Source organism: Tetrao urogallus (assembly GCF_951394365.1).
Source record: "Tetrao urogallus genome assembly, chromosome: 5".
Taxonomy (NCBI): Eukaryota; Metazoa; Chordata; class Aves; order Galliformes; family Phasianidae; genus Tetrao; species Tetrao urogallus.
This window is the reverse complement of record NC_136818.1, coordinates 10,195,777-10,207,688: the sequence shown is the minus strand read 5'-3', so window position 1 is coordinate 10,207,688 and position 11,912 is coordinate 10,195,777. Positions and strand designations below refer to the sequence as shown.

Sequence of the window (11,912 nt, the reverse complement as noted above, 5' to 3'; positions counted from 1 at the left end):
TTGCAGCCTAGCAAGGGAGAGACACATTGACTTATTTTAAATGGCTTTTGAGCCTCTGATGAGATGCCTAGTGCTGAAAGAGTGAGCCACTGTCCCTGCAAGATGTTGTCACTTTGAGAGAATGGGGCTTGCTAACTCCTTTAACGTCTGATTTAACAGGTGAACCTTAGTCTCTTGTCTTTAAAGTAAATAGAGTACATTCTCATGAGAAGACAAAGGATGTAGACACACAAATACTTTTGTTTTTTTTTTTTTTAAATACCTGTCTTTCTGGTTAGGTTTCAAGGAATTTTTTGCATTTCTGTATCCAAGCAGATCTTCAGGTTGAGCCAATTACCGAGACTTTTTGCTTTGTTTTGGAGATGGGTAATTTTGTCCTTTTAGATGGTGCCTCCTATCCTTTTTTGGAGAGTATGAACCTTAGCTCTTTACTTTAAGTAAACCTTATCTTTAAAGGCATTTCACCATTATTTTTCACTGGCATCCCCATTTGCTCTATGAAATGGGAGCTGACTCTGTTCAGCTGCTCTGTCTCCTGTTTAGACCCAACTGAGGTGCAGATGCAGTTGGTGCTACAAAAGGATGTCCTTTTCTATAGCAGTTGTTCACCAGCCCAGCTATGCTGAACACTGCTGACTACAAACCACCGTATGTATGCAACTGAGCATGTCTCTCTTGGGCAGACAAGGAGAGTTTTGTGAACTTAAGACACTGTTTCTGGTAATGTGCATCTTCAGAACTATTTGTTGTACAAACATAGTGAGAACAGCTAAAGGATATATTGTCAGGCTGTCATGGAGACGGGATCTGAAGGCAGACTTGAAGATGGTGATGTTTTTATGTCTCGTGCCCCTTAAAAACAGCCTACTGGATTGTGGAGTATTAGTGTGATGCTATGCTGCTCAAGCAGGAAAGATAGTCAAATTTCATTTGTACTTGTGTCTTAATTGTCTTTACAGTTTAGTTTTGCATGTCAGCAGTTAATGCATGCATCATATTTAAACACTTTTCTTCATCTCTTGGTTTGCAGGAGTAAGTCTGTGTCTGTAACGCTGGATGTGCTGACCACTTGCCTCAGACTGAAGAGGACTTGCCCTGCTTTGGAATATGGTGCCTAACTTCTGCGTCTCAGTACTCACTGTGCTAGCAGTCATCCTGTGCTGCTTGATGCTGCCTGATCCTGCTAAAGCAGGAGCCGAAAGTAAGTAACATTCATTTTTTAAAGGCTTGAATGTCTTGCAAGTTTTCTTTCAACAAATGCTGAAACTTCTGGATATGTACTGGCAACACTGAGGACAAAGGGATAACCCTCCAAATCTTGTTTTCCAGTGTGTGCAGTGAAGATAAACAGTATGTGTGTGAAGGGGCACAAATAGAACTAAAAAGGCTGGCAACATTTATTCAAGCGCAGGATGAGCTTCTGTAGTAGCTTCAGTAGTAGCTGCAAGATAAAAACCTGACAACTTGATTGCTAACGTGTATAGATGAGTAAAGAAAATTGGGGGTGGAGGAAGAGAGATGTACTGGGGTTGAAGTAATACCTGTTACTTTGTTCTTTTACCAGCTCTTATAGTTTCTGTAGAACTGAAACATCTCTCCTGAATCAGTGGGTGATTGAAAACTGCTGGGAAAACATTCAAGTCTTTACTTTCTGGTGTAGCTGCCCTCCACCTGTAGAAGAATTGGAGTCAAATTTTCCTGTGGTGGTACTTCAGGTGCTCTGCTCATGTCTGGTACCTGAGGAGAGACTTATGTCCTTAGGAAGTCAGCCTTTGTAGCTCTCTGCTGGCAGCATGGAGTGGGACAGCCTGCTATGAGCTGCCATGGTGCTTTGGTTAATATCGCATGTACCTGCGTGTTGCTGAGCACTTTTCTGCTCCAGCATATAATGATTTTGGAGGATTCATTTTTCAGAATGGCCAAATATTCACATGTTCATTGCAGGCTCTAAGGCAGCTGCGAATACTCAGTATCTTTGCAAACACCCTGGGCCCCTGAGATGCTTCAAATGGAGCAGGGAGGTGGCTGTGATGCACCTCCTGAACTGCCACCAGCCATCTGCCTCTCACTCCAGCTTTAGTTGGTCACCAGGCTTTGTAATTAAGATGTAATTTTGTGAAAGCTGAAGGAGGTCTCCACACCATTAAGAGCCTGGCTGAGTGGAGAAAATGGACTGGAGTTCTTCAGTGTCCTTGACTAAAGGGGGAGGAGTAAATTTGGAGAAGCTGGAGAGGGGATTGAGGATTGATGTGAAGAAAGATGAAAATTCATTTTCACCATTTCACCACTATTTTTACCATCACTAGAGGTGCTAGAAGATGCTTATCTAGATTATTTTAAGTCTAAGTGCTATATCCCATTTTGGAGTCTGGCACAGATAAGTATACATTTAATATTTTGAGGTATGAAAAAATTTTCATTATCGTCATCCTGGTCCCTGCGAAGAATAAAAGCATTTCTCCATCAGCTGTGCACAAGCTGGTGGAGTTTGAGACATCCTAGAACAGTTCTTGGTCTAAGGATAATCTGTAGTGGATATGGTTTGCCAGTTTTGTGGAATGCTTCCACATGCTTAAAGTGAAGAAACTTGGCCCTGTTTCACAGGCCCAGATCCAAATATTGATGTCTCAGATGTGCAACACTTCTGTCTTGAGAAGCAAACATATCGGTATGTATGCCTTTTTCTCTGGTGCAGACTGACTCTGAATTACTTTATCCTAATCTGCAAGGCAAATCTGGAGGACAGTGACCTTTTAACTGCTACAGCCACTGTAGATTAACTGAAGTCTTCCTGAGTGGAAAGCGTTCTCTTGCCCCACTGACTTTTAACACCGACGCTCCCAGTGGCAGGATGCTCTGTGAAGGCCAGGAGACTGAGGGAAGCTTTGCATTTATGCAGTTTCAGGATGAATTTCTTGTTATTTTGTATACTGCTGTCAATGGTGGAGATGGGCAAAATATGATAGTGGAGATGGTGTTTGGGAGTCCTGGTAGAACTCCCTGGTAGGAAGAAAGCATGGTGGACCTTACTGCAAAAGGTAGAAAGGGATGTTGATAAAGAAGCACCTCATATGTCCTCTCCTCATTGTTATTGTCCCCTAAGCATCTTGATGGCAGTTTACTTGTCTGGATGGATTCCTGATGGAATTTGGCTGTGCCTGGTATATCACCGTGATTCTTTTTCCCATTGTGGTACTGCTGGGAGACAGCAGAAGAATCGCAAGGCTCTGGATCACAAATTGCTCCTCTATTTCTCCAATTAAAAGTAATACAGTAAGGGGAGCACGATTATCTCTGCATTCCTGGAGTCAGTCTGCAGCATCGCTTTGGTACTGGTAGGAGGGGACGGGGCAGGGGCTGCCTCTGCCAGCAGCCGGGTGCTCAGAACCTGGGCGTCCCTACCTTCCCAGCCTGTGCTTTGTAGCTGTTGTTGTCACAACACATTCAGCCTGGCTGTTGGAGCTTGCTGACAATTAGGCAGCTGGCAGACAGCGAGAAGTTAACGCCTGAGATAAAACAGATTGAATATGTATCGCGTAGCGGAATTAGCGGCGGGTGCGCTGCAATGCTGCTCCTGGGGCTGAGCTCACAGGGGCTGAATAACGTCAGCACTGAGGAATCGAAGGGGCATCCAGAGGTTAAACACATAGCTCCCTGGGTTCCTCCCTGCAAGCAAGATAGGGCCAGTGCTTTCGGGGCCTCTCTGGTGAGGGGTTTGGAGGAGAAGGTGAGCAGGAGGGGGAACGTGTGGGGAATGGTCGATAGAGAACTGCTAATTTGGCAGAAAGCACTTTCAAATCCTCCTCTGCTTTTACAGACTGCAGTAAGAAATTATTAAATTTTCTCTGTGATCTGAGTGTGTTTCTGTCAGTGTGACCCTAATTCCATTAGAGTGGCTCAGAGCTGATTCAGGATGACTGTTTTACACTTTCTCCCTCAGCTTGCTTGTGTTTTTTATGCACTCCGTGCATCCTTGTCTGTCAGCTTTTGATTGTGCATGGGAAAAACGGCTTTGCAGATTTCATTTAATGTTCAGTTCAGCTAAAAGATGCTCTTTTCAATCCTTCGGAAATATGTCATTTACTCTACTGAAATAAATAAATAACAAGCAACAATGAAAAAAAAAACCCTCTCAAAACAAAACGCTGAGAAACCAGGGAGAAAAAGAATCAATACCGTCATCAGCGATGTGTTTTGTTGCTGGTCCGTTTTCTTAAAATTAGGCTTTATATTTGATGCCCTGAGCGAGGCTTCCATTAGCTAAAGGAAGAGGTTAGGTGACCCATCCCCAGTATTTTCTAACCAAAGTCACAGACTTTGGGCAACTAGGTGTGAAGTGAGACATGGTAAACAATTTGCATCTGATTTCTAAAGATGGAGCAAGCTTGACTTTTGTTTAAGGGTGTGTGAGGGGCAGCTTGCAGCAGTGGGCTGGTGCCTGTAGGACAGGTCCTTGCCCTCCCGCATCCTCCTATGAGTGAGGGCTGCAAATCTGAATCAGCTCAAACCTACCTCGGTCCTTTCTATCAGATAGTTATGTCATGCAAATTCTTCCCGTTAACCATATTTCTTGGGTGCAAATTGTACTGAGGAGACACCTCAAAACAAATAGGAAGCTGAGGTGCAAAGGCTGAGAAATGGGAGAGTGCAATTCCTAGACACGTGGTTCCAGATGAGCTCTGTTTTGTTGGGGATTTTGCCTTGCAGGTAAAGCACTGTCCAGAGGTTTTGCATGGAAGAGCACTGGAGCTTTTGCTATCACTTGCTTCTCTTGTGCCCCAGCTGTGTGCCTACACGTACTGCTCTGCTCCTGCGACCCAGGTGGGGCTTTGTTCCCCAGTTCAGCTCTGCCTCTTGGCTTCGCATCCCAAACAGTGGCCCAGTGGCAGGTGCTTTGGACCTAGACCTCTGAAGCTGTGCTTTGCAAAGCTGGATGGCAGAGTCCCATCCAGAAAGCTGGACCTGAGGTTTTTCCATTGCTGCCTTACATCTGTTTCCGCTTCCTCATTTTTGTTTGCGTGCCCATCCCCAAAAACTGAATGTAGTGATTAGGTATAATTGGTATGATCAGATCCAGGTATTACAACTCAGGTAAATACTAGTTTTCTGCATTTCTGCCTCGACTAGCTTGACAAATTCAATCAGTGAAAAGAACATGTAAAAAATTGCTTAGGAAAGCCCCTGTAACTGAGGCACTGGGTTGCATTGTTAAGGGGCAGGCAGAAATATTAACCACAGTCACTGTGCAGCTTATTTTTGCTGTCCTTACTCATCATATATATTTTTAGGCATAAATGGTTCCTCACTTTTCTGTAAAATATCTAGGTGCTGCTGGCTTGTAGCCGAACATTGCAGATGTAAAAGATAGGAAGGATGCTGTAAAAGCAAATGCTCTGTTGAGAGTAGACAGCAGATATTTCTGCATTTATAGCCATGTTCCTTTTTGCTCCAGCACTTGCAGGACTCCTGTGAATTTGTTTGGATAGCTACCTATAACAGGTCACAGCATTGCAATTTGTCTTTTTTATTTATTCTTAAAGCCACCATCACTCATCAGTCAACATCAGGTGCTGGGTCAAAGGTGTGCCTTAGCTCCATAGCTCTTATCCAGCAGTGGTCATGACAAAGACCTATGGAGAATGTAAGAACAGCATAAATATTTAGCGATCCCTTCCTGGCGCCATCTTCCAGCCCCCAGTGATGGGAGGCTCCTGAGCCCAGGGCTGTGATGAAATCTCAGGCTGGATCTTGCTTTTGAAGAGCTCTGGGCATGTTGTCATTCATCAGTGGTGTTGCGGGGCTGCTGGTTTGCAGGAGGTCTCACTGTAGGCTCTGACTTGTGCCTCTGCACCAGGCTCCTCATGTCACACACCTGCCTGCTATCCGTGGCATTGAGATGGGGTTGGGTGGCCAGAGCTGCTCTGCTGCCTTCACATCTATGCAAGCTATTGGTACAGTGACAGGAGCTGGAGGCAGATACACTGAATGCACTTTTTTGAGAGAGAATGTTCTATAAATGTGCTTATTGGCTAGGTGATATAGAAAAACAGTAAAGTGACTGCTTAAAATTTTATCTCCAGTGTAGATTCATAGATTGTAGGGCCAGAAATCAGATCAGTGTAGACCTGCACAATGGTCATCAGTACTGTGACCTGCACAATGGAGGCTGTGTAATTTCAGAGAGTAATTTTTGCATCTGCTTTTAACAGCTGCAAATGATCTAGCACATAGCTTTTAAGAGACTATCAAATCATGATTTGAAGGCTAAATGGTGGAGAATTTACCCATCTCCTGTGTGATCTGGGAAAATGGCAAGTAATCATTACTTCTACAAATCTGTATTTATTTTAGGCTTGGTTTGTGTGTTTTTGGGTTCAGATACTGGATGCTGTAACCTTTGTCAGCTAGGCTAGAAGTTCATGCTGCTTCATGCAGGCTCCCTGAGGAGCAACTTAGAATGTAACAGTTGGACAGTCTGAAAGTTTGTCCTTCTTATTGTGGAAAAATGGATTGGTCTTGATTTTTTGATCAAATCATATTTACAGGTCTCCACAAATCCTCCTGACTTTTAGAAGTGTATTTTGAAGTCGAGACCAGCACCGAGAAAAGATGTGCCACCTCGTGTCACACAACAGCAGCAATTGTTACTCCTTTGCCCATAGCTTTGAGGTGGAAGCATGGTCCTCTACGATGACCTGGGAATCTTCTGAAGTCTCCGATTGCCATTTTGTTAGTGTGACTTGGGTTCTTGCCCTTAACTTCATAAAAAGATAAGACTGGATGGGTCTCTGAGAGCCTGGTCGAGCTGTAGGCATCCCTGCTCATTGCAGAGGAGTTTAAGGTCCCTTCCAACTCAAGGATTCTGTGAAAATACATTTTGTTGGATCACAACTCATCTACTTACCCAAGAAATTTTGTCCAAGTAATCGATCCTTGCTGTTATTTACTGACTACCAGTCTTGCAAAGCTCATCCTTCAGTTTCCAGACGTAGTTGCAAGCTGGTTGTGTGTATTCCCAGATGTTAGTTAGTTGTGACTGCACAGGCTGCTGTGAATACTTCAGGGAGATGTTTTAAAATATTCTGTAGTAGTGATGGTGGCATCCTTTGAGATGAAAAGGAGTGCTGGAAAATACTGATTAAGTAATACTATTTGTCATGCTGTCATTCCTCAGGTGAGGAAAAAGCATGAGGCCTGCTGGAGCTTGCACTGTTTTAGCTGAGCAGTTGTTAAAAAAAAAAAAAAAAGGCAATAAAGTAGTAATATGGATGCCTTTTTTTTCTTTTTTTAGTTCTTTGATTATCTGTTCATTGTGTTGGCACTTCAGAATGATATTGTAATACAAGACGAAGCAGCACGATTTGGTGAACAACTACAAGTATGAAATTTGCTCAGAATGTTGTTCAATCTTTTTTTTTTTTGCTGGTGTGTTATGTTTTTTGTTTTTCTTTAAGTAAATCCTTTGTTCATGGATGTTTTTTCTCTGGTCAGATGTCTGTCTTTATGTGAGAGTAACTGGAAAGCAGTGGTGTACTTCTAATTGAATGCTGTATTTAGCCCCTTGTGTGAATCAGAGCTTTGTCTATGCTGAAGACAAATCTCATTTATTTTGTTGATCTGAAAACACCAGAGGGTGCTTGCTGGAAGCCCTAAGTCGTAGGAGTGTCTTTTGCCTCACATGCTTTATTGACATATGATTAGTGGATTAAACCAAAGCACATCTGATGTATGACAGATTTACATTGGTGTGTGAACTGCAGGCTGCAATGCCAGACTTTGTCCTGAGTGTTGGTTTCTTTCAGCCAGAAAAAGTCTGGGCTTTTTCAGGTGTTATAGCATGAGGTCTTTATAATCGGGGCACTCCATGTAGTGTTAAAGAAATAATTAGAAAATATTTTCCACTTCATGTTACACATGCTGGAATGAGCCCTGCTGTGCTTTTCAGGTTGTCCTTCATTACATGCGTTACCGTTGTTGCCATTTTTTTCATTAATTAACGCTACGGTTTCCATGAACGCATTTTGAAAATTGGGCTGAGTTTTATGAATAGCTTCTGGTCAAAACATAAAGCAAGTGGAAAGGCCATTGCAGGCTGGTGGCACCAGGGTGGCTGCTGTGTGTTGGCGTGCTGGGTGCTGTCAGCACGGCAGGTTCCTCTACTGTGCGGGGTTGCTGTGCTCCGGTTGATGCTGGCTTCTATGGGAATTTGGTCCCATAGAGAGGACAGTAACCACCCACATTTGACACTGGTTAATGCTGCACATTTAAAAGGAAGATTGTACCCTGGGGATCCTTCTTGTCTGCTTTTGATGCTTTTCTCATTTTTTAAAAATTCTCAATAATTTCTACCTGTGATGACTGTCCTGGTTCACCCCAAAGGTGAATGATAAAAGCCCTTGCAAGTTAATTGCAACGCAGGAGGAGGAGACGATGGCTCTTGAGCCTCAGTACTTGGATATTGGAGTGCAGAACACCTACGTGTTTTCTTTCTGTTTATTTTTAGACAAGTTCACTTCAACTATTAACGTATGTGTTGTTACTTCTGGTAAAGGTTGCTTGGAAAAATGGGATCCAGAAAGACCAGGAAACATGCAGCGGCTTTAGCTTTACACACCCAGGTCTGTTTGCCCCTGAAAAACTCCATTTGTAATAACCAGTTTGAGTCCTGGCACCGGCACAAGTGTGCCTGGCAGACAGGATGGTACATTGTCACCAGCTTGTCAAATCCAGTTCGTGGCTTGTGAGGGTGGTAGACGTGCACACATTGCCAAGTCGTAGCTTTCAGTGCGGAGCTCTACATAAGGCAGAGATAGTGCTTTGCTGGTTTTTGAGCTAAAAACTGAAGTCCTCTGTTTGGTGGTAAATGTGAGAGTTGCCGTGAATGGATTTCAGTCCTTGTATTTGACAAAAGCCAGCTTGGAAGCAAGAGAAGCTGTAAGTATATTTACTTATGTAGTGTTTAATTACATGAGGGAAGATTCATTGAAGAACTGAGTGATGAGCAGTGAAAATCCTGTGAAATGCCTAAGATGATTAAAATACCTATGTGACAGGGATGGCTACCTGTTTTCATCTTATTTAGCATCAAACAGATAAGCTTTCCGTGGTTTCAGAATGCAAGAAAAACCCTGACAGAAGCGGGCTTCTCTCGTTCATCTACCACTCTTTGATTTACGGGGCATTTAATAAGTGATGGGGCCATGGCAGCAGGGGGAGGGAAGCAAAAGGGAAAATAGAGAAAATACTTTCATATTCCCTTGTAAAGCTCTGGGATGCCTTGTCCTGGCACAGTGTGTTCATCGTTGGCATGCTGAGCACAGCGAATTGCCTGGGGCTCTCAGGAGGGTGCTAAGGGCAGTCCAAGAGCTGGAAGGGCTCCCTCTGCTCCTGTTCCCTGTAAGGGGAGGTAATGGTCCTGGCTGTTGTCTTGCCATTTATGTGTGCTGTGCAGACTTCCAGGGTACTTCTGTACGCTCTGTTGCATGCATTATACTAGGGGTTACGCAAAGTTCTTTATTATAAGCTGCTTGGTTTAGCTTTCTATGAGTTTCTTTCATGGCTGAAATGTGCCTTGCTTGGTTTTCTGCCAAAGCTGAAGTTGGGGGGCTGTGGTTATGAGTTGGGCGCTTGCTTTTTGGCTCTTCCTGCAGAGATTGTTTGGATGCTTTTGAAAACAAAGAGGATTTTTGCTTCTGTACTCCGTAATACAAGTAGTAGTGTTATTCGTAGATAAAATGTCTATGAAAATGTTTGACATTACCACAGGCGCACTTTAGCAGTTGAGGGGAAGGGAACTTTGTTTGTGGAAGGCAGTGACCCACAGAGAAGTCTGCTGTTGAATAATATGAAGGAAGGGAATTTCACGCAAAGTGTTCAGTGCATGTGGCTAACGAGTGCTGTCTGAGCTTGTACACACCTCAATCACCTGCATATTCATTCTGTGAATAAAGGCAGAGCTATTCTAATCTCAGCCTTTTGGAGACCCAGAGGTGATCCTCCAGCTCCAGCAGCACACGGTGTGATCTGGTTAGGGAAGGTGGGTTCACACGCACTGTGATGTTTGTTTCCCAGTACATCCCTCCAGTTGAGACAACTGTTTAAATACAGAGTTTTCTTTGTTGAGCTTGTGCTTCTGTACTGTGTGATGTAATCATTGCTGGACTGCATCAAACTCGAGGCCTGTGCACCTCAGAATTGTCCCTCCACAGCCTCCAGCAATGGCCTTAAAATGCAGCATCTTTAAGGGAGGTGTGAAGAGAAAGACATTCTCTTCTCTTTTCATCCCGTTCAAATTAGTTCCCATTTCATATCTAAGATCAGGTATTGTTGTAAGAAGCTGCATGCTTATTATTGCTTCTCTAAAGTGTTATTAATTGCAACAACTTTAAATATTGTTACATCCACATAGGCAAAGGAACAATACCCAACGTAGATTTGTCAAGGTCAGATCAATCTAATTTTCTTTAATGACAGGATAACAGGCCTTGTGAATGGAGAAGCGGTAGATGTCATTTATCTTTAGTAAAGCTTTCAATACTCCCTCGTGAGACTCTTTCTCATGAAACATCTGCTCATAGGGGTGGGTATTTGGCAGTTTGGTAGCATTCAGCATTTGCAGTAATGATCTCTCTGATAGAATAGAGAACATGCTTATTAAATTTGCAGGCAGCAACAAGCTGGGAAGAGCAGCAAGCATGTTGGAGGACACCAATAGAATTCAAAATGATCTCTACAAATTGGAGAAACTGTCTGAAAGGAAGTGTGTCAATAAGGGGAAATGCAGATAGATGTTTGAAAATAGGAGTAATCAGCTACATAAATACAGAATGAGACACAACTGCCTAAACAGCTGGTAGACAGCAAAGTTGTGCAGTTCTAATAGATCAGAAGCGGTACAGGAGTTAACAGAGTCAACAGTGTTGTGCTCTTCTGGGAGATGCAACCTCAGTGCCATGTAGAAATGAGGAGTACTGTCCCAAAGACCTACTAGATGATAGCCTTTCTGCTCTGCTCGTGTTGATGAGGTCTTCAATGAATGAATCAGTCTTGAGAGCTCAGAACGAGGAGAGTGTGCAGACTTCCTGCCTGGTGCTAGGAGAAGAGAAGGTTCTTAAATGGGAGGTTCAGATCAGGCGCCAAGCAAAGCTTGTGAACATCAAGGAGAAGTGGAAATATCGATTTTTTTTCTTCCTATAAACAACTGCATGTGAACCTCTGGACATTTATGTAGTGAGTGAAGTCCAAAGACTTTGAAAGGAGAGTGCCTCGTGCTAGAAGATGACTTATTTAATGGCTTAGTTGTTTTGGTTAAGAAACAAGTTGTTTGCTCACTGGAGCTTCTCCTGTCCTGTGTTTTGTGTAAGAGCCACATGCTTCTTGGAAAGCTTTCTCAAGAACAGATCAGAGGAAATTTCTTTATCATTTTTTTTTTTTTTTTTTTTTAATTTAATTGATTTAAATCAAGATGCAGGCTGTTACAGGAGCTCCTGCATTCTGGAAACTCTGGCCATTCTGTTGGGATGTTTTTGCCTTCAGACTTTGGCTTCGAACTGCAATTATTTTTCACAAGACCGAGAATGAAGTCTGCTGCCTGTTATGAATAATAGAGTATGGTAATATTACAGCTCTATATGCAAACTCGGCAGACTGGTGGCACAGCTGCTAAGCATTACGTTTTTAAAATATGTACAATCTTTTGTCAACAGAATTAAAAACAGGAACATTACACGGTTTGTTTCTGCACGAGGGTGTTTTGTAAGGAAATTTAATGATGAACTGTTCTACATTTTGACCTTTAAAATTTTTTTCTGAGCCTTTGCGCTTTCTAGTGAACAGGGGAGATTCTCAAATTAAGACGTGGAATCCTGATGGTGCCTCTGACATTTCCTGGGCCTGGCTGGGTACCTGTGCTT

The 11,912-nt window shown here is 43.1% G+C and overlaps 1 protein-coding gene across 1 annotated transcript in view; it reads left to right on the top strand.

Moving 5' to 3' along the window:
- Positions 1-1,089: 1,089 nt before the first annotated feature.
- PTPRF (protein tyrosine phosphatase receptor type F) overlaps positions 1,090-11,912 on the top strand; it is a gene marked incomplete at its 3' end in the record, with an annotated part of 217,628 nt that continues 206,805 nt past the window's right edge. Inside the window, exon 1 of the mRNA XM_079535358.1 lies at positions 1,090-1,201. Within this exon, the coding sequence (XP_079391484.1) occupies positions 1,108-1,201 (94 nt within the window). The 5' untranslated portion in view covers positions 1,090-1,107. The remainder of the gene's footprint in view (positions 1,202-11,912) is intronic.